The following is a 26,945-nucleotide window of genomic DNA, read 5'->3' as shown; positions in this document are numbered from 1 at the left end:
TGCCACTAAATTACTACAGCTAGAAAAAAACATGATTCGCCTTTGTTTTTAGATTCGGAACCCAGCTCTTCAGAGGCCGGTCCGTGTTCTCCATACCGCTGACGACCTCTAGGGAAGAACCGGCTCAGCCAAGAGCGTCTAGCCAGAAGCGCTAGTTTCTCCCAGCTGGGGATTCCAGTCCCATCCCGAACCCAACACCTCACGCCGGTAGCGCAGGGTCAGCACGGGCACCCCTAGGTTCCCCACTGAAATCTGCGGTGTGGCCACAACTCTGAGAACCCGAGAAGGTGGAAGAGCAGGAGCAGGCGCACAAAGAACGCAGGTCTGGCGTGAACGTTGCTCTCGGCCAAGGCGGGTCCAACGAAGTCACGCCCATTCGGACACCAGGAAGCTGTGAGCCCTCCCGCCACCCGGCCCTGAAACCCTTATTGGCCCCGCCTGGCTCTGGATCCTCCTCTAGACCCACCCACACTGCGCTACGGGCGTTTGAGAACGGTGCACCGGTCCCGCCGGAAGTACTTTCCTGGGCGGAAGCTTCTGAGCCACCATATAGCGGAAGTGCCTTCTTTTCCGGCCTCTTTGGTCTCGGTTGCGGAAACAAGATGGTGAGTTTCTTCCAAGGGTTCATGGAATCGCCTTCCATCCTCATCCTCTGCGTTGTCCCCCTTGCCATCCTTAGGGGCCCGGCAAGGCTCCTGATAAGGGGAGCGGGTGGGCAGCAACGGGGCCAGTAGAATGGCTCCTAACTGTAACTGGGGTACTCAGTCTGCATCCGTGGAGCAGGCGCCACTCTCGGTCCCTTGCTCCCTTTGATTTTGGGGGAACTCCCACAGCCCTGTCCTCGGATGAGAACTGGAAAAAGCAGCATGTTTTGGGAGTGTTTGGCTCTGTAAACAAAGGAATTCATTGAAGGGGAAACCTGGCAGGAGCTCTTAGATTTTGGGGGTCGGAATACGTAGGAAAACCACCACCTTATTTCGTCTTGCGACTTGTTTTTTCTTTAAAAAAAAAAAAAAACGTAGCTGATTTCAAAATACAGCAACCCTTGTAGAAGGCTTTAGGTAACGTGAAATGCTGGTAGTTAATTTAGCATTTAAAAAGTTAGAAGCTTCCGCTGCAGTTTCAGCCGTAGATTGTCTTTAAAAATCTTAAAGAGTTAATTTTCTTATCCTGAAAACATCGGAATTCATATAGAAATTACTAGATCTCCGAATCGTTCATCCCCTTTGCAGACGAAGGGGACGTCATCGTTTGGAAAGCGTCGCAATAAGACGCACACGTTGTGCCGCCGCTGTGGCTCGAAGGCCTACCACCTTCAGAAGTCGACCTGTGGCAAATGTGGCTATCCTGCCAAGCGAAAGAGAAAATGTGAGTTGATTGATGTTTCAACACAACTGTATTAGCTGTTGGAAGGGATGTTAATAGTCTGTTTGCGTTGTACCTAAGTGGGCATGGCTTTGGGCAGTACTTGGTACTTAACGTAAAAGCGCATCTGTATGTGGACGAAGTGGATTTAAAAAACAAGGCACTTTTTAAAGTATATTGACCGACAGTGCGTACAACGTGTGTAGGAAAAACCAGTTAGAACCTGACCCGAATTTATGTTTTAGATAACTGGAGTGCCAAGGCTAAAAGAAGAAATACCACTGGGACCGGTCGAATGAGGCACCTAAAAATTGTATACCGCAGATTCAGGTACAGTTTTTGTGTTTCTATCGTAATTGGTTCTGTGAGCTTAAACAAGAACCTCTTTATCTACTGTAAACTAGGGTAGGGATACTACCCTGGTTGGTGGGAATGACTCATTGGAAGGTTTTTTTTGTTTGTTTTTTTGCTGCCACTGTAAACTTCAGATCAGTTAATCTGCATTTTGTTAATCTTTCAGTGAGCAATAGTATAAGCTGTACACGTGTAGAGTGATTTGAGCTAGACTCCCTCAAATGTAATAATACCAGGGATAATCTACATCTTTCTCACCAAAATTTGTCAGGACAGTAGTGGTGAATGAGGCCTGGGGTCAGGCCTTCACTTCTGTGGCTTTGAGCAAATCTGCTATAGAAAACTGTCATAGTTATTGCATTAGTATAGAATGAAAGATACCTTTCTGTCTTGTCAAAGCCAGGCTTTAAGAGTTAGAATGCAGAATTTCAGCTCCAATCTGGACTTTCAGAGAAACTGCATTTTAATGGCATCTTTTAAGGTGTCTTAGGTCTCAACTAAGATCATTCTGTGTTGGGGAATCCCTGGCCTTTGCCCCCTCAATTCCAGATTTTCTAATTTTAAAAGATAACAAGGAATTTTGAGGCTTTGTAAACACCACACGCTTACATGTGTTTGTGTTCATGTGCTGAGATGACCTTTCTTTTTTTTTTTTTTTTTTTTTTCAACGTTTTTTTATTTATTTTTGGGACAGAGAGAGACAGAGCATGAACGGGGGAGGGGCAGAGAGAGAGGGAGACACAGAATCGGAAACAGGCTCCAGGCTCCGAGCCATCAGCCCAGAGCCTGACGCGGGGCTCGAACTCACGGACCGCGAGATCGTGACCTGGCTGAAGTCGGACGCTTAACCGACTGCGCCACCCAGGCACCCCAAGATGACCTTTCTTTGCCCTTAAAAGCATTATACAGTAGTGTGGGCTTAGTATTGAGTGGTCTGCTAGTTTAATGTCAGTTTAAGAGCATGAACTGATCAGAAGTCTTTAAAAGGGGGATAACTACAGCTGTTGCAGCATCCAGTTCATCTTAAGGATTTCAACCATTAGTCACACAATAAATGTTCTGGTTTTAAAAAATATGTGGTGTGCTAAGGTATTTTTAATTGCCTTAGTGTGTATGCATATTAAAAGTTAAAAATGTAAAACATAGTTAAGCAGTTTAGAAAATATCCGCCATTAAACCTGCTCCTTTTTTTGCCTTGGTTAAAGGATACTGCCCAATAGCCTAGGGACACATTTTCACAAATAACCTTAGGGCTCTTAATCTGGAAAGAAGTACTGGCCCAGTGATCAGTACAACCAAATAAATTGTTGACCTTTTTTCCAATTGCAGTTAAGTATATGCTTAAAATGGGTGATTTGATGCAGAAGTAGTAAATAAAATGTTACAGCTTATCCATGATGTTGTAAAAATAAATGTCTGAACATATGAATTTTATACTGATTTCAGCATTCAACTGAGATAAGCTCATTTAAATCTGTATTAGTAAAAGTTGAAATGTAAATATTGGAGTTGCTGAAGTAATGGTTTTGTTTTTAACATTACGCAGGCATGGATTCCGTGAAGGAACAACGCCTAAACCCAAGAGGGCAGCTGTTGCAGCATCCAGTTCATCTTAAGGATTTCAACGATTAGTCACACAATAAATGTTCTGGTTTTAAAAAATATGTGGTGTGCTAAGGTATTTTTAATTGCCTTGTATCACTGAATTACTGTAGGATTGGGGATAGGACAACTTAATATTAGAGTTACTTGTTAAGTTACTGTTCTGGGGCACTAGTTTTGACCTGGGTTTTGACCTGGGATTTGGAGTACCAGTGAGAACATGAAGGACTGGTGTTGAATGAGTTTTGGAAAGGTGATGTTAGCTCATCGAGTCTCCAAAACACTTGGTTGGTGTCTAGTATACAGGCTTATGTGTTATTTAAGGTGGCCAGCTAAGTGAATACCTGAAGCTACTTGCTAGGTGGCAGTCCAAAAAACACTTGAGTGGGGTGGGTTAAGAGAAAGTCTGTAGGGCCATATGCAAACGCAGTGGATTGAATAGAAAGTAAAGGAAAGCGAAATATGTAAACGTGGATTTGTGGACAAAAGGCAATGATAAATAAGGTCCCCAGTAGAATTTTTGTAACCCTCAAATGATCATTGATCTTTCTGTGTTAAAGTGCTCTGAAATTTTTTACCATGCTTTCCCAGCTCTGGTGGTTTATTGTCCGTTATTTGAAATGTGACAAGGCCAACTTAGTTGGAGTGACAGCAGAGAAGATTAAGTGGAGCACGAGTGTTCGAACAGTCACCATAAAATAGAGTGGTCAAGTACTGTCTAACTTACAGCTTTCATTGATTGCAACTTGACCTGTGGAGGATGTTCATGATCTTCAGTGCCTCGCTAACCTTACTTTACTGCACCCAATAATGCTTTGCCAGGATACTAGCTAAGTCTTGCCCTCCTGATTTTCTCTTTAGCTCCTAACTCATACTTCAGATCACAGCTTACAGTCAGTTGTACAGGAGCCCCTGCTGATAGAAACCGATATTGGGCTTCCTGACACAAGATCTGAAATGACAGAGCTCTGTACTTTAGGGATCTATTAAGAGTATGGTTCCTGGAGCTTGGCTGCCATTTGTTAGTGTGATTTTCCTAACTTCAGTGCCTCTGCTCACTGGTAAACTAGAAGGCTAATGGTAACTTTCATGTGTTTGTGAGCACAGTCAAATAGTTAAGCAAAGGTGCTTTTACAGTAGACAACTGAATAATTAGGTTCAAGTTTATGAAATTGCTTTTGATCTAAAACATACAGGTGGTCCTTGAACAACCAGGTTTGAACTGTCTCAATAAATGCAGTATAGCACTACAGACATCTTCCTGATGATTTCTTCACATTATATGTAGCTTGACTGTAAGAATATGGTGTATGATACATATATAAAATGCATGTTGACTGTTAACTAGTAAAGCTTCCAGTCCATTGTTAAGTTTGGGGGGAATTGAATTTACACATGGATTTTTGACTGCATGGTACGTTTGCATGCTAACCCTCCATCGTTCAAGGCTTAGCTATACTTTGGCTTGAGAGAACTGAACTGAAATAATCTGACTTGATTGCAAAGTCTTTCTGAAATCTTCCAGTGTTACTACTAGTTGGTTCCTGAATGATGGAGGGACCCATTAAGATAGGTAATGGCCAGTATAGAATAACTAGGCTTTGAGGCAAATGAGCACTGACCTGAAGACCTGTGGAATTAACTGAATACTAGGTCAGGAAAAGCATTGGTGCAAAGGGGAAGGGGGTGTGGGGACTGGTGGGCAGGGATGCATTAACAAAGGCCTGTGTGTTGGAGTATAAAGTGAGCTTACTTCATTTGCCAATGCGTGTGACCCTTAGCACAGAGTAAGTTTTGAAAACTGCTCTGGCTCCGTGGTAATTCTCCCCACAGACCATGGAAGTCACATGGACCAAATGAAACCGCTCTGATGAATTAGTGATTTTAAAGCCCAGGGAGAAGCAATGGGAAAGAGATGGGGCTGGGTTGGCACATTCTGAAGAGTGCAAGCAGGTGTAGTCAGTTGAGTCAGTTTGCAGAAGTTCATGTCTGATGAATTGGATGATATCCTGAGGATTGGTTGAGGTTTGGGCAGTAGGTCCCAGTCTGACAAAAGATGCCCCACTTAATTCTATTGAGACAGTAAAAGGGACACCTGAGCCACCTAATCACCTTACTGAACTGCTGAGGAATTTGTTTCTTGGGCAGAGGCTACTCAGGACCAGATGAGTATCACCAACGTGTGGCTGAAATGAGAACCAGAAATACTGAGCGCCTTGTGTCATGTATTATTTACTTGGTCCTTTAATCACAGATAGTGTGGTTTGTCAAGAGAGGGAAGAATCTAGAGGTGTAAGTAAGCTGTGAGCAGATGAAGAAAAGTTTCAAGTAGTAATTAAAGTGCTAATGTAATGAGAAGTCATTGAAGGTTTTGGACCCCCCAGTGGCACTAAGGTTAATTTTCATTATCAAGATAAATGTGGAAGGTGGTGATGTGGAGGTCATGAGTCTTGAAGCTGGAAAATCAGGAAGCAGGTTCTGAAATGGTGTGAAAATGAGGAGTGGGCTAAGGTAGTGGCAGGACTGGCTGTATTAGGGAGGTCTCTAATGAGAATATCTAAATCAAAGGGAGCTTCCAGCCCCCCTCCCATTTCCTTCTGTAACAGGCTGTGTGAACATTCCATGAGATCATATATGCAAAAATATTACCAGGGAGATAGGAATCTTTGATGACAGTTTTCTGGCCATGGCAAAGAGGTGATTTGTTCATTTCACTGAGGAAGTAGAGTAGAATGGAGGCAAGAGGGGGAAACACTAAACTCGGGTTTTGTTGCAATGCCTGTGGGACACCATGAAGAAGTGTTCAGAAGGAATTGAATAAACCTGGTGGCAGTTCTAGTTAGAAGGCTAGGCTGGAGGGGCACCTGGGTGGCTCAGTTGGGTAAGCATCCGACTTCAGCTCAGGTCATGATCTCACAGTTTTGTGAGTTCAAGCCCCGCATCGGGCACTGTGCTGACAGCTCAGAACCTGGAGCCTGCTTCAGATTCTGTGTCTCCCTCTGCCCCTCCCATGCTCATACTCTGTCTCTGTCTCTCAATAATAAATAAAAAAAATTTTTAAAAAGGTGGCTAGACTGGAGCTCTATAGTGGAAGTAGTGAACTTAGAGTTGTGAAAGGGAACATATTTTAGGCCGCCTAGGCAGCTCAGTCAGTGGGGATTCCCACTCGTAATTTCAGCTCACGTCATGATCTTGCTGTTTGTGGGTTTGAGCCCCTCATGGGGGCTGTGCAGAGCCTGCTTGGGACTTCTCCCTCTCTGCCTCTCCCCACTCACTGTCTCAAAATAAACTAAAAAAAAGGGGGAGGGGGGGCCTATTTTAAAGGTTAGAATGGTGAAGATAATTTCCACAGAGATGGGAGGTGATGGTGAGACCTAGTGGCCATTTAGAAATGATGGATGCAATTTCTTGACCAAGGAACTTCAGTAGCCATCCTTCAGACAGTAATGGTTGAAACTGAAAAGATACAAACTCAAAAAAAAAAAAAAAAAAAAAAAAAAAAAAAGACGGTTTAGAGAGGCTCAAAGAAAGATGTGGGGAAATGTCCATATACTAGAGAGAGTAGTTCATTCATTTGTTCACCATACAATCTGTGTAGTAATGTTCCTACTATGCGCCTTCCATGTTAGAGGTGCAGTGGGAACAAAAATGTGGTTGAAGTTGACAGTCAACTCCAGTGTTTGCAGAATAATGAACCCATGAACTAGGATAGGGTTAAGTCAGAAAGAAAGGGGATTATTTGCAGGGCATTCAATCACCTGGCTGAGGTCAAGTAGAATGAAGTGGTGGTGGGGGGGGGGTGTTTGTTTTTGAGAATGAAGATTTTAAAAATAAAGATTTCCAGATTTGGCAAAATTTGGGTTAGTGTTTACTTTCCATAAACTTTATTTCAGTAGAGTATTGAGAATAAAGCCAGTTTTCTAAGGATTCAGCAAAGATAGGCAATGAGGAATGGAGAGTTTAGTTTTAAAAAGATGCTTTTGGAAAGATACTGGAAATTCTGTGGTTTTCTTCATTTCTGTTGATGATATAGTGCCCCTTCTCATATATCAAATACCTGTTTAGTGACCTCTGTGTGCCAGAAGTAGTTCCAGGTCCAGGAGATATGTAGAAAATGACAAAGGACCCTGCTCTGACAGATTTCAATCGTGTGGACTAGGCTTGTGTGTGTGTGTGTGTGTGTGTGTGTGTGTGTGTGTGTGTGTGTTGGAGGTTGACCATTAGCAAGTAGGCAATTTCAGGTAGTGCTAAGTGCTGTGAAGACAAAGATGTGAAAGAGAATGGGGGTGGGGGTAGAGAACCCTTCTTAGAAAGGTGGTTAAGAGGGGTGCCTGGGTGGCTCAGTCGGTTAAGTATCGGACCAGCTCAGGTCGTGATCTCACGGCTCGTGGGTTTGAGACCTGCTTTGGGCTCTGTGCTGACAGCTCAGAGCCTGGAGCCTGCTTCAGATTCTGTGTCTCCCTCTCTCTCTGCCCCTTCTTGACTAGTGCTCTCTTCTCTCTCTCTCTCTCTTTTTTTTTTTTTAAAAAGGTGGCTAAGCTAAATGAAAAGGAGCCACCCCCGCAAAGACCAGAACAGTCATTCAGGCAGAGATTATACTCTGCCTTTTTTGAGTTCTGGATTGGTTGCAAAATTTAGCTTAGGCTATAATTAGCTGAAATTTTGTAATACTGTATATTCATGTAAGAAAAGCAAAGTAACAGGGTGCCTGGCTGGCTCAGTTGGTAGGGCACATAACTATTTTTGGGTTGTGAGTTCAAGCCCCATCGTGGGTGTAGATATGACTTAATTAAACTTCTTTTTAAAAATGTTAAAAAGTAATGCATTATAGAATTGTTTTATTTCAGAGAAAGCTTTCTTTTTCACAGCACATATGGATTATATTTATTTTTCCTCAAAACAAAAGTAGTTTGAATCATAAGAAAAGCACAGGGTAGAGACTATCAGTAAACTTAGGAATCAAGAATGGAATCTGAAGCAAAAGTGTCCTTGTACACTAAGAGAGGGATGTTTGTCAAGGAAAATTCCATTGAAAAAATGGTTCCTGTGTATGCAAGTGGTTTGTAGAATAAGCATGGTAAGTGGATTGAGATAAAAACCTAACTTTTTGTGTCCTTTCTTTATACAGTGGGAATACGCTCCAGTGCCCCAGGATGAAGACTTGGTCTGACCCATGTATTTTTAGAGCACTCACAGATAATAAAAAATATTTTCCAGCCATGGTTAGTTGTAAAAACAGTTTTACTTCAATAAGTAAAATGTCCAATCCTTTGTAATAAATCAAAACTCAAAGATGACTTAACCTTAATTCAGTTCTTCCAGCCTGACTTCCTTTGGGCTGGATGCCAGCAGTGGAAAAGGGGGAATGGTTGCTCTGGTTTCAGCTTTCTGTATAACTCTGGGACTTGTAAACAGCAACTTTATTCCTCCCTGGATCCAGCAGAGGATTAAGCTTTTACTCTCTTGGGCTCTTGGATTACCTTGGAGATTTCCTACTGATTTCCCTCTCCTGTAGTTCTCATCTCCATTCAGAATAGTCTTTTGTGACTTCTTCCTAGCCCATAGTATCCAGCTTCTTTCTCCTAGGATTTTCTCTACCTCTCAGGGCTGTATTGGCAGGATCCAAAACTATTCCATGCTGTCTCTTTCCTGAGTGGCCCACATTTGGTCCACAGGAAACAATCCCACATCCCTGACCTGACCAAATTCTGAAGTGCAGGGAGATACGGCAGCAGACCTCTCCTGGCACACCACCAAAACAGTTGCAGGAAACACATTTCAAAGCTCTGAGTGGTCCCTTTGAAGTTCCCTTCACCATATTTAGGACTAGAAGGTAGCAACCCTTGTTTCCAAGGTTGGATTAAATACTTAAAACTCTTCAAAGGTTTTTCTTTGCCAGTCTCTCCCTTGTACCCCTTTTATATCATCGATCCAAGGATTCTAAATGCTGTGACCAGGTTTTTGGATATATTTTCTTGGGGGGGGGGGGCGAGAATGTGTGTCTAATTTTGGTAGTTTCCTAAAGCAAGAAAAGTCCTATTCTGGTAAAGTGTTACATTTATATAGCTCTGCACCATAAACATCTGGCAATGTAAAAAAGTATTTGGTTTGCCCTTAAAAATGTTTAAAATGATTTGAACTCCCACGTGTTCTATAGAGAAAGTAAGTCCTGGAGAGGAAAGGTCTTAAAAAAAAAAAAAAACAACTGGTAAAATGGTATCAGAGAAAAGTCCAGCTTCCCCAAGTTAGGATAGAGGTAGTAGAGGTGGCTGAAGAGGAAGCAAATGATACTGTGCCAGGCGGCAAATGGTATTACTTCAGGAACTATCTTGGGCAAATGGGAGGAATGGAGGGGTGGCATATGATCCAGCCACCTCAGAATGGACGAGGCATAGTCAGGGAAGAAACTGTTGATGCCTCCTGTGTCCCAGAGGAGCAGCCCTCAGAGAAGAGTTCCCCAGGCGAGGACACAGGAAGCGGAAAGCCTCAGAGAGAAGTACTGTCCAATTAGGGACGGCTCCTGGGAGAGACACCTCTGGGAACATCCCCTGTGAGGTAGCACAGCATTGCGCGGTGCTTTTACAGTTTCAGGAAACTTGAGACGGTGTGAAAGGACTCCTTTATTATGGAGAGGAGAAAAGGGCATAGATTACTTTTAAAGGCACATATTTTCTTTGTTAATAAAAATTTGACAGCAGGGAGTGTTGTTGGAATGCATTCCTTAATGAAGACATTGCACAATGTGAGCTTTTAGCAAAGTTATCTTCATTAGTAGAACCCTTACTCATCCATGGCCTGGATGTGGAACCACTGTGCTAATCACACTAATCATATGTGATAAAGTATAGATCCAAGATACCATGCACATACATAATTTTAGCATTGGGTTAACTTGTTTAAAAGGTAAGAAGAAACCATTTTCCAGTAATCTTGATCAGAGCAAATTGCTCTTTTCTGATCTACTCCCTCTTAAAAAGTCCTGTGACAGAATATATTATAGAGTAAAATCCTCAACAGTTAAATTTTGAACAGTTTAAAATTTTTGAATAAATTTCATATCAAAGAGAACTTTTAAAGTCTAAATAGACCAATTATAGGTAGATTTAAAGACAGCATCACGCACATTCTCCCTTCTGGGTTTTTTCAATGTCTTGAGTTTAGACTATGCTAAAATCTGTGTAGATGCAAGCACAGACAGGCATTTAGTATTTGCAAAATAAGGAAGCCACTTACTGTATCAAAACATGGTAGTTTACCACATAAATGCCAAAGATAACATGTAGAGTATAAAATACAAACATCCAGCAAAAATAGTTGGTATATCAGGGTTCAATGAGACAGAAACCACACAATCTGAACAGGAATCCTATAATATAAGGGATGGAGGTAATGAGTTGAATACAAAAATGAAAGAGAACTCTACAGAATATAGGAAGAGCAGAAATAAAGGAGCAGGCACTACCCCTAGAAGCAGAGATAAGGCACCAAAGGAAAAGGCCTCACCCCTGGAATTGAGATTCAGAGGTCAGAGAAAGTAGAGCATAGCTCATTGGGTATTGGAGTGTCTTGCTGCTGGGACTTAGCTGGGAAGCCCAGTGGGATGTTGATGGAGAAGCCATTTACAGGGAGGCGTGCTGCCCAATAGCCTTCTGCTGTGAAACTGCCTGAAGGGGCTCTGAGGGAAGCTTCTGGTCATTTAGGCACCTGTAGCCATTGCAGGAGCCTGGCTCTGGAAAAATCGTAGGCCTCTTTCCCAAGTTTACCAAGAATCATTTTATTTTTAAAGATTTTAAGTAATCTCCACACCCAATATGAGGCTCAAACTTCACAACCCCGAGATCAAGAGTCACATACTCTGCCAACTGAGCCAGCCAGGCACCCCAAGAATAATTTTATTTTTTTTTTATTTTAGTGCGCACAAGTGGTGGAGTGGGGGTAGGGGCAGAGGAAGAGAGAGAGAGAGAGAATCTTAAGATACAGGCTCCACAGTGGACCCCGATGCCAGGCTCGATCCCATGACCCTGGGATCATGACCTGAGGCAAATTCAAGAGTTGGGCACTTAACCGACTGAGCCACCCAGGTGCCTCCCCACCCCAAGAATCATTTTAATACAGTTTAGAGTTCTTGGTCAGATTTAATCTAAGTAAAATTTGTGCTGACTTGGCCAATATAAATATCTGTAAAATATGCTAGACAGTCATTGTCTAATTTAGAAACATAATGTGAGCCACAAATGCAAACCACGTATGTAGTTTTAAATTTTCTAGCAGCCACATTTAAAAATGTAAGAAAACAGGGTGCCTGCCTGGCTCAGTCGATAGAGCATGTGACTCCTGATCTCATAATCATGAGTTTGAGCCTCATGTTGGGTGTGAGATTACTTCAAAAAAAAAGGTAAAAAGAGGTGTCTGGGTGGCTCAATTGGTTAAGCATCTGACCCTTGATTTAGGCTCAGGTCATGATTTCACAGTTCGTGGATTCAAGCCCTGGGTCTATGCTCAGCATGGAGCTTGCTTAGAATTCTTTCTCTGTCTCTCCCCCACCCATGCTCTCTCTCTCTCTCTCAGAATACATAAATAAACTTTTTTTAATGTAAAAAAAGTGAAACTAATTTTATTATATATATTTTTTTACATTTATTTTGAAAGAGCGAGCAAGCAAGGAAGGGGCAGAGAGAGGGAGAGAGATTTTAATATTTTTTAACAGTATGTCTAACATCATTTACCATGTAATTAGTATAAAACTGGAGATATTTTTCATTCTTTTTTCATACCAAGTCTTCAAAATACAGTCTGTATTCTATAGTTCCAACACATCTCAGTTCAGATGTCACATTTCAAACGTTCAATTGCTATGTGTGGCTAGGGGTTACCCTATCGGGTAGCATGAACCTTGACATCAAGTTTAGCATTTTGATGTTGAGTGATCATTGAAGCTGTCTGAATCAGAAATAGTGTTGGGGGCACCTGGTGGCTTAGCAGTTAAGCATCCGACTCTTCATTTTGGCTCAGGTCATGATCTCACGGTTTGTGAGTTTGAACCCCACACTGGGCTCCATGCTGACAGCGAGAGCCTGCTTGGGATTCTCTCCCCCTTTCTCTCTGCCCCTCCCCCACTCTCTCTCTTTCTCTCAAAGTAAATTTAAAAAAAATGGTGCTGCATTCACCATGTAAAACTATAGGTAAAATCAAAACATACAAAAGTTACTACCTTTAGGTCAATTAAGCCCAGCTTTTTACCTGTAAATTGGTAAAAATAAATAAGTAAGTAAGTAAGTAAATAAATAAATAAATAAATAAATAAATAAAATGTTGTGCCTATCTAATAATGTTGTTGTTGCAAAGTGTTCCTATGAGAACAAAATGAGATAGTACATATAAGTTATCAGCCCAGTGCCTGGTAAAAGTTTGATAAATGTTAGTGGTCATTATTATTACTATATAGGTATCATTCCTGGATAAGGGATATCACTTTGATAACAGCAGAAAGTCAGAAAGAACCCTATTAAGACAACATGTATCTAGGTGAATCGACTACAATCAATGGTCTATGCTATATTAGACTCCATAGCACTGTAGGCTCAGAAATTTGATTTGATCAGAACAATGAGCATGGCTTATCTCTCAGGTGAAACTCATATTAACCAAGTAACCAAGATGACCATATATCCAACAAACTTGTTTTTAACCTTCTGTCTACAAAAGTAAACTGAAAACTGTCTTTGTGCCAGGCACTGATCTAGGCATTGGGGATATATCAGTGAACCAAGAGGGGAAGGAAGGAAAATGGTCATGGATAAGCCTCAGTCATGTTTAAAACAAAATGACCATCAACTCTTATTATCTAGTTAGGGGTAGGTTAACCATTTGGGAATTATTTCTGATTAAGGATCAGCTACTTGGCGAAGATTCAGTTGAAAGGCAGAGGGAGCAGACAAGGCATGATCCCGAGATATCTACTACATGAGTTCAGGTTCAATCTCAAGGTCATACATTCACCATTTACTCAATTTCTCCACCACACCATGCACTTCACCTGCCTTCATGGTTAATCAGCAAACTGATTAACCCACTCCCAGATAATTAAAAATTGTTTGAAAATTGGTTTGCCAACTTATCAAAAATATAACTGTCAAAAGGGTAGAATGCTTTGGAAGTCTCAACAAACACTTTCTTTAACTCTGAAAGAGCATTCTTATCTTTCTGTTCTTGAGAAAGCACCTTTCCATAGCTTCCATGAACTGACCAAAGAAGAAAGCAGGAAATCCTTGTTTTAACAAAGAGCTAGTAGGCTGAAAGACATGGTTTAAGATCAGATGCAGGGCCTTGGAACACAGCCAAGACAGTCTAATGCATTCCACTCTAAGGCCAACCCAAGTGGGTCTGGACCTGAAAGCAGACGCAATTACTAGGGAACCTGTGAGGAAACACTGATCCAACATTCCCAGTTCTAAACATGTATACTACCCAAGCACTATCACAAGGGCACAAAGTTCTATGCCTACGGGCATTTATTATTGCATTATTTATAATATATACTTTAAAAACCTAAGTCCCTAAGTAGAGGTTGAGTTAAATAAATTAGAGTACATTCTTACAATAGAATAGTAATGCAATTGTTAAACACACACACACACACACACACAAGGCCTCACTATAAAGCTACAGTAGTCAAAGTAGTGTAGTACTCGTATAAGAACAGATATAAATAAGTAGAACATATCAGAGTCCACAAATAGGCCCACACATATATGGTAAATTGATTTTTAAAAGAGGTGCCAAGGTAATTCAACGGAGAAAGAATAGTCTTTTCAGCAAATGGTCATGGAACAACTGGACGTCCATATGCCAAAAAAAATTTTTTAAATAAAAAGAATCTCAAGCTATACCTTATACTATGAAATCAAGATGGATCATATGTAAAACCTAAAACTACCCAATACTATGAAAAAAAAAAAAAAAACAGGAGAAGATCTTTGTGAACTTGGGTTAGGCAAAAATTCCTTAGATATGACATAAAGAGCACAACCTACAAAACAAAAAACTGGTAAATTGGACTTCATCAAAACTAAACATTCCTGTTCTCCAAAAGAAGTAATTAAAAAATAAATAAAAATACCAGACACGAGCTTGAAGGAAATATATGCAAAACATATATGACAAATGACTTGTATTTAGAAGAAGTGAGTAATTAAAAAAATTAATTTCCCATTTTTTAAAATGGGCAAAAGAATCAAACAGACAGTTCACCAAAGAATAATTAAGCATGACAAATAAACACACGAAAAGATGCTCAACATCATTAGTCGTCAGGGAAATGCACATTAAAACCACAATGACATAGCACCACATATCTACTAGAGTGGCTAAAATGAAAAGCAAATAAATAAAAAATGCTAATACCAAGTGCTAATAAATGCTTGTACATTGCTGGTGGAATTGAAAAATGGTATAGCCATTTTGGAAAACAATCTGGCTGCTTCTTATAAAGTTACACATATACCTACCGTGCAACCCCAGCAATCTGACTCTTGAGTATTGTATGCTAATGTGTATAGCAGGCTATTCCTGCTCTCCGAACTGAAACAACGCAAACAGCACAGCACGAATGGAGAATAGGTAAATACATTTTGGTATATGCACATAATGGGATACTATTAAGTAATAAGTAGCAATAAGCTACTGACACATGACACAACCTGGATAAATCTCAAAAGGGTTAGGCTAAATGAAAGAAGCTGGATGCAAAAGTCTATATATTGTATGATTTTCTTTGTATGGCATTCTGGGAAAGGCAAAATTATGTGGCCAGAAATCAAAAGGGCACGAAGGAATTTTAGGGGGTGGTGGAGGTATTCCATATTTTAACAGTGGTGGTGGTTACTGTATATATTTTTTTCGAAACTCAATGAATTCTACACCTACAAAAAGGTGAATTTTATTAAATGCCAATCATACTTGAATAAATGTGTTTAAAAATAAAAAGAAGGAAGGTCAGAAGACAATGGAGCAATATCTTCAAGATTCTCAAGGAAACTCTCGAAGTTAAAACCCTATATCCAATCAAACTACCAAGTGTGAGGGTAGAATAAAGGCATTTTCAAATACATAAGCTCTCAGAAAAATTTACTTCCCTGTGCCTTTTTCTTAAAGATACTGGTGGAATAGATTTCACACAAACCAGGGAAAACAGAAACAAAAACAGGCGGGAAAAAAAAAAAGGAAACCATTGTTTTGTATACATGAAACAATTTAAGTCCAACACAGGACAAAGGTAAAGGGACTCTCTAGGAAGATGGTGAAGGGGGATTCTTGGGTGATAACTCTGACACATGTGTAGAAGGCAAATAAGGTAAGAAAGCTCTGTCTAGGAGAGTTGTGTTCAAGAAGATCAAACTAATAATATATATCACACATGTTTTAATGTCTTAAGAGATTTTAGGCAATTGGAATGGGGCTGAATTGATAAGTACATAGAAAACTAAGCAAGTAAAAAACATGACAAAGCATTAATTAATACTTTCTGCATGTCATACATTTCATGCATATTATTTATTTTTTTTTAATTTTTTTTTCAACGTTTATTTATTTTTTTGGGGACAGAGAGAGACAGAGCATGAACGGGGGAGGGGCAGAGAGAGAGGGAGACACAGAATCGGAAACAGGCTCCAGGCTCTGAGCCATCAGCCCAGAGCCTGACGCGGGGCTCGAACTCACGGACCGCGAGATCGTGACCTGGCTGAAGTCGGACGCTTAACCGACTGCGCCACCCAGGCGCCCCCTCATGCATATTATTTAAAAAAAATGTTTAATATTTATTTTTGAGAGACAGACAAAGGGTGAGTGGGAGAGGGACAGAGAGAGAGAGACAAACACCCACAGAATCCGAAGCAGGCTCCAGGCTCTGAGCTGTCAGCACAGAGCCCGATGCGGGGCTCGAAATCACGAACTGTGAGATCATGACCTGAGCCAAAGTCGGATGCTTAACCAACCGAGCCACACAGTGCCCCTACTCCATGCATTTTAATGTCCTGAGAAAATATTTTAGACAATTGGTAGAGTTTGGGTTGAATTTATGATAATATATAGAAATCTAACCAAGAAAAAAACATGACAAAATATTAGTTCCAGACAAAACAGTCTTCTACTAAAGGTCTGTAATCAAATAAGACACCTAGAAGATTCTCCAAGGAAGAATTTCATAGAGTCAAGTAATCTAGAACCATTTCAGTAAAAATAAAACATGCTGGCCTTAGACCAAATGCCTAACACAAACAGAATAAAATTCCCACATAAAACCATCTTAATTTCTGAAATTAAAAGTTCTACACATTTTTCCTTTTTGAGAGAGAGAGAAAGCATGAGTGCGTGCAGGGGCAGAGGGAGAGGGAGAATCTTTTTTTTTTTTTAATGTTTATTTTTGAGAGAGACAGAGTGTAAGCAGGAGGAGGGGCAGAGAGAGAGGGAGACACAGAACTCAAAGTGGGTTCTGGGTTGTCAGCACAAAGCCCAATGTGGGGGCTCAAACTCACAAACTGTGAGATCATGACCTGAGCCGATGTAGGATGCCCAACCGACTAAGCCCCCCAGGTGTCCCAAGGGAGAGAGAATCTTAAGCAGGCTCCACACCCAGCACAGAGCCCAATGTTGGGCTCGATCTCAGGACTGTGAGATCATGACTCAAGCCGAAATCAAGAGTTGGATGCTAAGTCTACTAAGCCACCCAGGCGCCCCTCCACACATTTTGTAATGTACTTGAATCTGTGCTTTACTTTATATAAGAAAAATAATATATATAAAGAATATGAGAATTAAATTAGTAATACCATGTACTGATTACATACATAAGGAATAATATTCCTTACTAAAACAGGAAAAAAATCAGGTCTTGAACTCCTTTCTTTCCTCCATAATTTACTAGTTACTGAGGAAACCACCAAAGCTAAATAACAGCGTGCATCTATCTACCTATCTAATCTCCTCTTGATACATTCATCATAACTTTTAGCAAAGCTGTACCATTGTAAGATTCTCTTAAAAAGTATAAAATATTTTAAATATCTGAAGAAAATATTTTAGAATGGAGACCTATCTTAGATTTTTAACCATTTTATATTTTCCTTACTTCAAAAGCATTTAAGGGTGACAGAAAAGATAGAAATAAAACTCATATGGTTATTGCTAAGTGAAAGAAGCCAAGTCTGGAAAGACTCCATGTTATATGATTCCAATTAGATGACATTCTGAAAAGGGCAAAATGATAGAAACAGGAAAAAGTGGACAGAGTTGAACACAGGAAGCACAAGGGATTTTTAGGGTGGTGAAAATATCCTTTTTCTTGTTTTGTTTTGTTTATTTTTGATAGAGAGAGAGAGAGACAGAGCATGAGTAGGGGAGGGGCAGAGAAAGAGGGAGACACAGAATCTGAAGCAGGCTCCAGGCTCTGAACTGTCAGCACAGAGCCCGACACAGGGTTCAACTCCATGAACTGCAGGATCATGACCTGAGCCAAAGTCAGACACTTAACAGATTGAACTATCCACGCACCTCAAGTATGGTGAAAATATTCCGATACCTTAATATTGGGATACATGGCATTGAACCCAAACTCACAGAACTCTATAGCTGGAAGTGAACCTTAATGTATGCAAATTTTAAAAAGTCACTTGCAAGGTTGTGGTGTAAGGCCAAATATTAAGTCTCAATATTATATGTTGCCTTGACATCCGGTAATATTGAGAGGGCCTCAAATGGCCCAGCTCTAAGTTCCCCTCTCCATTCTGCTCCCACAGAGAAGTTTCTGTAGCCAAACAACCCTCGTTACCAAGAGGCCAGGCATAGTTAGTGCTAATCCCTGACTAGTGGGTTCAGTTCCCTGAAAGCTTGTAGAATTATTCAAACAACTAATCACATTCTTCATAGGAACCAGGAGGCACCCCACCCTCGTGATACTATAAGGACTGCCTTCTGAAGCCACTAGTTGTTCATTCTGTTCCTGAGTGCAACCTCTGTGTGGCCCGAATGGTATGTGGTGCCCCCCTCTGCTAGGCTGTGCATACATGTGACCAATAGACTGCTGTTGACACATCTGTCTTGTGTTGGGTGTTGTGTGTTTGGCCATCTCCATAACCCAAAGGAGGGAATTTCTCCCTCCCCAACATGGTGCATAGGAGATTAAAACAAAGGCCAGAGCGTCCCAGGAAGGAATGCAAATTGTGACAACATAATCTCCTGGTATTATGCGTGTATGAAATGACCTCACTGAAGGGGGTGGAGGGAAAAGGTGCTTACCTAAGGAAATGGTGGAGTCCAGACTAGGACTTGGAAATGAAGGGAGTCTATATGACTAAACACAAAAGGAACTGCACACAAGCACTGGACTCAAGTTGATACAGTTGTTATCCACAGGGGTGAGGTTAACAATTCTGATACTTCCATAAATATATATATGCTACTCCAGCTGAGCAATTAAGTAAATGGATGTTAAGTAATGGAAGCTAGGTTCTCACTGTTGGAGTGGGAATTTATAGATAAGCAAAGGGAAGAAGATAGGATAACCTATGCAGTAACGAATTAGAGTTGGTTGTATGAAATCATGGTTAGCTTATTATGGAGAGGGGCAGTTCTACATATAGAATTATTTAGAGATATGGGTATATTTATTGGTTAGTATATACACATATATTTCCTTGCTCTGTCAGCTGAGAGGTTCTAGAAGCAATGACACACCACACACCAAATCTTGTGTTCTAATACCACTTTCCAAAAAAGGTAATCAGGACACCTTGGAGAAATGGCTGATCCTAGCGCTGGGGCAGGAAATATACAAGATGAGCCTGCAGCATCTTGTAGTGCCAGAAAGTAAGAAAGTAGTAAACAAAAAAAGCAATAAAGGCTACATTGATGGAGGTATGTCAAAAGGACACAGGAGCCAACTGAAAAAGCACCCATTGACCAAAGCTGGAACAATTTGAGCAATAAAATGAAGGAGTATTGGATTATAACCCAGTTATAAAATAAATATTCATGAGTCTACACTGCTATAAATAAATTATTGAATAAATGAGTGAATGAATGAATGAATGAATGAATGAATGAATGGGAGACAAGAGGGAAATCTCCTGCGGAGAATTCGAAATAATTTATGTAGATAGCATACCATGAAGGAGTGGAAGCATAACTCTCCAACCCTTAAATGTGGGATGTGGTTAGTGATTTCCTTCCAAAGAATACAGAAAGGAGTACAGTATGGAAAGGAGGGAAAAGAGAGTAACTCTACAGTAGAGAAACCTGACAAACACAACCTTTGGCAGGTAATTAAAGTCAACATCAATAATGATGAACAAATCATGTGGATAGTATGAACACTTGATATACTGTGATTAAAATGGACCATTGTCTTTGTTCTTCCTCCCAAACCCATAACACCAGTCTAGCCATAAGGAAAACACCAAATTCCACAAAAGGCATTCTACAAAATGTCTGACTAATACACCTCAATAATGTCAAGGTCATCAAAACCCGGAATACCTGAGAAAACCAGAAATACTTGTCACGGCCAAGAGGAGCCGAAGCGGACATGATAATTAAATGTAATGTGGTATTCTGGATTTTGGAACAGAAAAAGAGCATTAGGTAAAAATTAAGGAAATTGTGGACTTAAGTTAATGATAACATATCAGCATTGGTTCATTAATTGTTACAAATGTAAGGTGTTGGTAATAGTAGAAACTCACTGTGGAGTTTATGAAAACTCTGTACTATCTTTACATATTTTCTGTAATGTTAAAGCTGTTCTAAAAAATAAAGTCTACTAGGGCACCTGGGTGGCTCAGTCAGTTCAGCATCTGACTCTTGATTTGGGCTCAGGTCATGATTCCAGAACCATAGGATCAAACCCCATATTGGGCTCTACGCTGGCCATAGGCCTACTTAAGATTTCTCTCCCTCTGCCCCTCTCCCTGTCCCTGTGCTTGTGCACTCTCTCTCGCAAATAAATATATAAGTAAATAAATAAATAAAATCTACTAGAGGCGCGTGACTGGCTCAGTCAGAGGAGTGTAGAGCTCTTCATTTCAGGGTAGTGAGTTTGAGCCCCACATTGGGTGTAGAGATTACTTAAATAAACTTAAAAAAATTTTTGTTTAAAAACTACTCATGTCTCTGGAGGCAAGGAAAATAAAAGCAAAAATGAACTACTGGGACCTCATCAAGGTAAAAACTTCTGCACACCAAAGGAAACAATCAACAAAACTAAAAGGCAACCAACAGAATGGGAGAAGATATTTGCAAATGACATATTGGATAAAGGGTTAGTATCCAAAATCTATAAAGAACTTGTCAAAGTCAACGCCCCCCAAAAAAATTATTTAGTGAAGAAATGGGCAGAAGACATGAATACTTTTCCAAAGAAGACATCCAGATGGCTAACAGACACATGAAAAGATGTTCCACATCACTCATCATCAGGGAAATACAAATCAAAAACGACAATGAGATACCATCTCACACCTGTCAGAATGGTTAAAATTAACAACTCAGGAAACAACAGATGTTGGTAAGGATGCAGAGAAAAGGGAACACTCTTGCACTGTTTGTGGGAATGCAAACTGGTGCAGCTACTCTGGAAAATAGTATGGAGGTTCTTCAAAAAATTAAAAATAGAACTACCCTATGACCCAGCAATTGTACTATTTGGAATTTATCCAAAGGATACAGGAGTGCTGATTCAAAGGGGCGCATGTACCCCAATGTTTATAGCAGTGCTATCAACAATAGCCAAACTATGGAAAGAACTCAAATGTCTATCGATGGATGAATGGATAAAGAAGATGTGGTATATATATATGCAATGGAATATTACTTGGCAATCAAAAAGAATGAAATCTTGCTATTTGCCACAATGTGGATGGAACTAGAGTGTATTATGCTATGCAAAATAAATCAGAGAAAGACAAGTATCACATGATTTCACTCATGTGGAATTCAAGAAACATACCAGATGAACATACGGGAAGGGAAGGAAAAATAAGATAAAAGCAGAGGGAGGCAAACCATAAGAGACTCTTAAATACAGAGGACAAACTGAGGGCTGCTGGAGGGGAGATGGGTGGGGGGGAGGGGCTAAATGGATGATGGGCATTAAGGAGGGCACTTGTTGGGATGAGCCCTGGGTCTTATATGTAAGTGGTGAATCACTGGATTCTACTCCTGAAGCCAAGACTACACTGTATGTCAACTAACCTGAATTTAAATAAATAAATTAAAAAAAATAAGATTCTATCAACCACATTTTATAGCTTAAAAAAAAAAATCTAAAAAAAGCATCTGGGGAGCCTAAAGAGTAATATTTCCCTGAAAGTAAAGAATAAATAACCGAAGAATAAGGCACACAGGGGAAATATGTGTTATGACATATGACAAATATGACAAGCCCAGGTATGAGGTTAGAACGCTAAAGTGCACACCTTTAGTAACTACCTTTGTTAGAGGCAGGCTGTAAATCTGGACAAGCAGGAGTGAAGAGGCTTTGTATGTCTGCTTCTTATCGCATCCCTTACATTCTTACACTACATCTGCACTGAGGACGGGATGGTAGCACAAGATTAGAGGGATCTAAGCTGGGCAGCTGCACAGGACTCAGTCTGTAAGGGATACTGCACATCTCTGGGGTGCCACGACATCACTCAAACTTTTGTCTATCTGAGCGCTTCTTGGAAAGGGATGGTGAAAAAGAACTACTTTGATAAATTACTTGGGGTGGGAGAAGACCCCCACCCTACAGAATGTGTGCTTGGTCGGTCTGTTGACTGCTAAGAAGTGAGGGTCTGGGAACGGCAGTGTCTTTGCTCCCTGGGACATTGTTCCAGCAATCTTCTATTTTGTACTCTTCCACTTAGGTGAATGTTCAACAAAAAAAATTTTTTTTAAGATTTTATTATTTTTTTAAGTAATCTCTACATCCATCATGGGGCTGGAGCTCACAATTCCAAGATCAAGAGTGGCACGCTTTTCTGACTGAGCCAGCTAGGTGCCCCAATGTCAAATATATATATTTTTTTTTTTTTAATTTTTTTTTTCAACATTTATTTATTTTTGGGACAGAGAGAGACAGAGCATGAACGGGGGAGGGGCAGAGAGAGAGGGAGACACAGAATCGGAAACAGGCTCCAGGCTCTGAGCCATCAGCCCAGAGCCTGACGCAGGGCTCGAACTCACGGACCGCGAGATCGTGACCTGGCTGAAGTCGGACGCTTAACCGACTGCGCCACCCAGGCGCCCCTCAAATATATTTTTAAAGAATATCGTTTTGAGGGGAACCAAACGAGTAGTCTGAATGGAGAGCCAAATTATTAGCCCATTCAAGATATCCAAGTGTTTATCAGCTCCTTGTATTAGCAAATTGAGTAAAAACAAGTCTAATAGTGACCAAAAACAGGAAAGTCCAATTATCTCTTTCTCTCTCCCTAATATTCCCAAGGATATTATTTCCCTTAACTGATAAGAATAGGGCAACAAAGTTTGGAGTTACATTTTTTGGTGAATGAATGCACTTTATGCTGCTGATCATGAATAGATTCACACGCCTGGTACTCAAGAGAATCAACTTGGAGGTGGGCAGGGCTGATGTTTTCTCATTAATAGTAAGTAATCCAACCAGGATCAACCAACCACCTGTACATAGAGATGGGCCAAGTGAGTCCTTGCAAACAGTGCCAAGATTTTCCCTAGAAAACTGTTCTGGGCCTGTATCTACCAGGGTAACTGAAGCTTAAAATTTCTCATCAGAGAGACATTTTTGCCTAAAAAGTTTCTAATTAGGAGTTAGGAATCGTCTACCCTACATAAACGGGATAATTATCCACAAACTAATTTTAATCACTGTAACTTCTTGGGAGCTTCTAATATAAATTGACTGCTCTTCTTTCTGTCTCTCCCATAGGCTTATATTGCTTCTGGAGCCTTGTAATTATCCATATTCTATCTTAGTAAGTCTTCTGTCCTTAGATCTCTTAATTCTACAAACTGGGGAGATCTCTGTCATACTCATTGCCCTACTTCATCTGCCATTTGTTTAGTGATGACGCCCCATCTATATCTCTAGACTGACCTTTCTTTGGAGTAATAGGCCTACATTACCAGTATCATCCTGGATATCTTTACCTGAATGTCTTTGGATGCCCTAATGTTACAAATAGAATTGTAACATCCCAGTCCCCTAATAATCCCTCCAGAAGCCTAGGAGGTAACTAAGATTCCTTCCTTATCCTCTCTGTCCACACCAATCTCTGTACATTGCTCATTTCATGTCTACATGTGTCTGGAGTTTTCCCCTTTTCATAATAGTGCCTATCTCATCACTCCCTCACCAGATAATCACCAATTCTCCTGTTTTATCACCACTTTGGTCTTGCTCTTTTCCAATCCATCCTCCACACTGAATTCAGACTTTACAATTTTTTTCTAACAGTTAAAGTTTTCAACTCTGTAATGTATGCATAAGGTTCAAAAACAAAAAGTTAAGAAGGGTACAGAGGGAAAAGGGTGCCCCTTACACCTGACTTCTTGGTCACCCTCCTACCAAAGGTACAGATAGCCATCAATTTCTTTGGTAAAGAAAATAATTCTAAAATGCATCTACTTCATATCTTCTGTGCCTCATTATAATGTCCAAATTGAGAAGTGCAAATGAGGTCTTTCAGGATTTACTCCTGTTTCTCTTTTGTTTCTTCTAGTAAGTCCCTCTGTACATGTCGATTTCATCCCCTGTAACTACTTTGTTCTTCTCCAAAAGCCTAAGGCTTCTTTCCATCTGTGATTTTACTTATGCTCTTCCCCTTACCTGGGATCCCCATGTTCCCCCACACGATGCCACCCTTCTTTGAGTGTAGTGCAATATCCCTTACTATTCCCCTAACTATATTCAGGCTGAAGCCTTTGTGAACCTCCAAAGATAAAGGTTATGTATGCCTTCCCTTCATGAAACTCTTTTGAAAGGACCATATACAGGGGCACCTGGCTGGCTCAGTTGGTGGAGCATGGGACTCTTGATCTTGGGGTTGTGAGTTTAAGCTCTATGTTGGGTGTAGAGATTACTTAAAAATAAAATCTTTGGGGTGCCTGGGTGGCTCAGTTGGTTAAACGACTGACTCTTGATTTCAGCTCAGGTCACGATCTCACAGCCAAGAGACAGAGCCCCGCGTCAGGCTCTGCGTTGAGGGTGGGGCCTGCTTAAGATTCTCTTTCTCCCTCTCTCCCTCTGCTCCTCCCCCGTTTGCGTGTGCACATGCACGCTCTCTCTCAAAATAACCCCCCCCAAAAAAAACCTTTTTAAAAAAGAAATATATATGTGTTTTTATTATAGCACCTATCACATTGCCTTGTTGAAGGCAGTACAGTGTTCCTTTGTTTTTTGAGTCCTCAGAGTTTAGCAAACTAATACCTAGTTGTTATTGAATATTAGTTACAGTGTAACTACAAGTAAACTAAGGACATATGAAGCTGCATTAATAGAAGTGCGGTCTTAGAATTTTTATTTCTGGCTATCATATTCACTTTTTAATTTTTAATTTTAATTAATTTTAATGTTTGTTTGTTTGTTTATTTTGAGAGAAAGAGAGAGCGTGCACAGGGGAGGGGCAAAAGAGAAGGAGATATAGACTCTGAAGCAGGATCCAGGTTCTGGGCCGGCAGCACAGAGCCCGACGTGGGGCTTGAACCCACGAACCGTGAGATCATGACCTAAGCCGAAGTCAGACGCTTAACTGACTGAGCCACCCAGGCCCCCCCTGGCCACCATATTTAGAGAAAAAGATTGAAGAAGTGTAATATCCACCTGACAGTGTATGGTTTACTAACACTGTGATGGCCTTAAGAAAAGACCAAGAGAATGCACAGCTCCCTTAGACTCTCCAAAGCACCAAAAAGGAAACAGTCGACACTTAGCTTCCTTATACCAGCGGTTTTCCACCGTGGTGTTGGGTCATTGTGGTGTGTTTCATCAGTGCCGAGATGTATGCAACTTGTTTGTACTAATAAAAGCTGAAGTACTGAAATCGGAAAACAATTTACTTTTCCCTCCCTCTTAAACAATGCGGAATCAAGGTTGCTCCTGTAAAGTCACTCCTGTCCACTTATATTCCAATATACTCTGCTGAGTATAGGGGCAGAATTACAACTGATGGGTTTGGAAACTGGGGGTGAGCCACAGTTTGCCTTATCTTCACTTCTACCCTGTGACAATGTTGATTGAGCATGTGAATATTATCTGTCTTGGGTGGGAGAAATGTAGAGAACTATCACCCTAGACTATGAGCTCAAGGGTAGGGGCCACGAATTTTCATTTTGTATTTATCCACCGTGTGGCAGTGCTTGAAGAAAGAAAGGAGGAGGGTTTGTGGATGGATCAATGGGAGAATCAAAGGAAGAGAGGGTGGAAGAAAAGGTGACAAAAAACTTTTTAAAAGGAATGAAGGAAAGAGAAAAAGCAAAGGATTAAAGGAGACTTATTATTTACTTTCTTAGAAACTTAACTGAATTCAGTGTTTAACACAACATAAGGAAAAAAAAAAAAAACAAAAAAACAACCCAGCAATAAAAGCTGCTTAAACAGAGGCTATGGGAGACCAAATAAGGCGACCTCTAAGTTCCTATTCGATTCTTTGATCTAAGATGCTAGGTTTTATTTCCCCAACAATGCTTTTGAGTAAACAGTGGCATTTAATGAATATTTCTTAAATAAAATTATAATCTAAAACATTATAGCAGAAACAAACTGATTTTTCTGTTAAAAAAAAGTTTGTATTACTTTTTAAATTGGGTTTTCATAGTTTTGTGGAGATTGACAATTGGTTTGCAAAATTCAGCTTCAGTTTGCTCCCTTGTAAGATCCTCTGTGGCTTAACCACAAAGGGCTGAGGTACTTTGTGATTTTTTTTCTTTTAGGTTAAAAGAAATAACAGAATTTTGCTAGGCTGAATTCTAGACATGATGCAAATTTAAAGTAATTTAAGATGATATTTCAGGGTAGGGGATTAAAGTTTTTTGGTGTGTGTGTGTGTGTGTGTGTGTGTGTGTGTGTGTGTGTGTGTGTTTTCCCTGAGAGAATCCAGCAAGCTATTTCTGCTTTGTAAAGATCCAAAATGTCTGAGCTGCAGAAACTCACAAGGCAAACAAGTAAAGGTGAAGAAACCAGACAGCAAAAATTACAACTGTGACCACTGCCCACCCCACAAATATGTCATAGTCAAAGACTTCTTAAGTTTCTGGTCCTTCAGAATATGTACTGTCCATAAAAATTCATCCAAGGCTAGTTGTTAACTATTCTGTGTTTATTTGATCAAAAGCTCAAGCTTTTGCTTCTTCTGCGGTGCCTCGGTTGGAACAAAGCCGTGCTTAATGCATGTTACTTTGATTTCATAAATAGCATATAAAAATCAGAGGAACCGGGTAGCTTTGGTTAGGAAAAAAAAGGATAACATTTTTAGTCTCACTTTTTTTATATTATTTTCTTGAAGAGCTCAACTCTTTGCCCACTGACACTGGCCCAAATGCTATGACTCTGCAAAATTGAGATATCTTGTTTTTTTAGACATTTGATTTTGCCCGTGTCAGCAGAATACAAC

At 40.4% G+C, this 26,945-nt stretch overlaps 2 protein-coding genes and 1 non-coding gene across 3 annotated transcripts in view; all 3 read left to right on the top strand.

Moving 5' to 3' along the window:
* Positions 1-275: 275 nt before the first annotated feature.
* On the top strand, positions 276-3,383 carry RPL37 (ribosomal protein L37; the record flags this gene model as incomplete). The annotated part of the gene is given in 4 exon segments (XM_025923431.2): positions 276-605; positions 1,233-1,368; positions 1,611-1,695; positions 3,266-3,383. Coding segments are annotated over 4 exon segments (648 nt in total), but the record flags the coding sequence as incomplete, so codon positions are not given.
* Positions 3,105-3,184, top strand: LOC112861896 (small nucleolar RNA SNORD72). The gene has a single exon (XR_003223770.1). It is a non-coding gene; the product is annotated as a small nucleolar RNA SNORD72 (small nucleolar RNA).
* Positions 3,384-18,604: 15,221 nt separating the features above from the next.
* PRKAA1 (protein kinase AMP-activated catalytic subunit alpha 1) overlaps positions 18,605-26,945 on the top strand; it is a 46,968-nt gene continuing 38,627 nt past the window's right edge. Inside the window, exon 1 of the mRNA XM_086677747.1 lies at positions 18,605-18,731. The gene's annotated coding sequence lies outside the window, so the exon portion shown is untranslated. The remainder of the gene's footprint in view (positions 18,732-26,945) is intronic.

This window comes from Puma concolor, chromosome A1 (genome assembly GCF_028749965.1).
Source record: "Puma concolor isolate L17-30 chromosome A1, mPumCon1.1.hap2, whole genome shotgun sequence".
NCBI lineage: Eukaryota > Metazoa > Chordata > Mammalia > Carnivora > Felidae > Puma > Puma concolor.
This window is presented reverse-complemented; position numbering and strand designations above follow the sequence as displayed.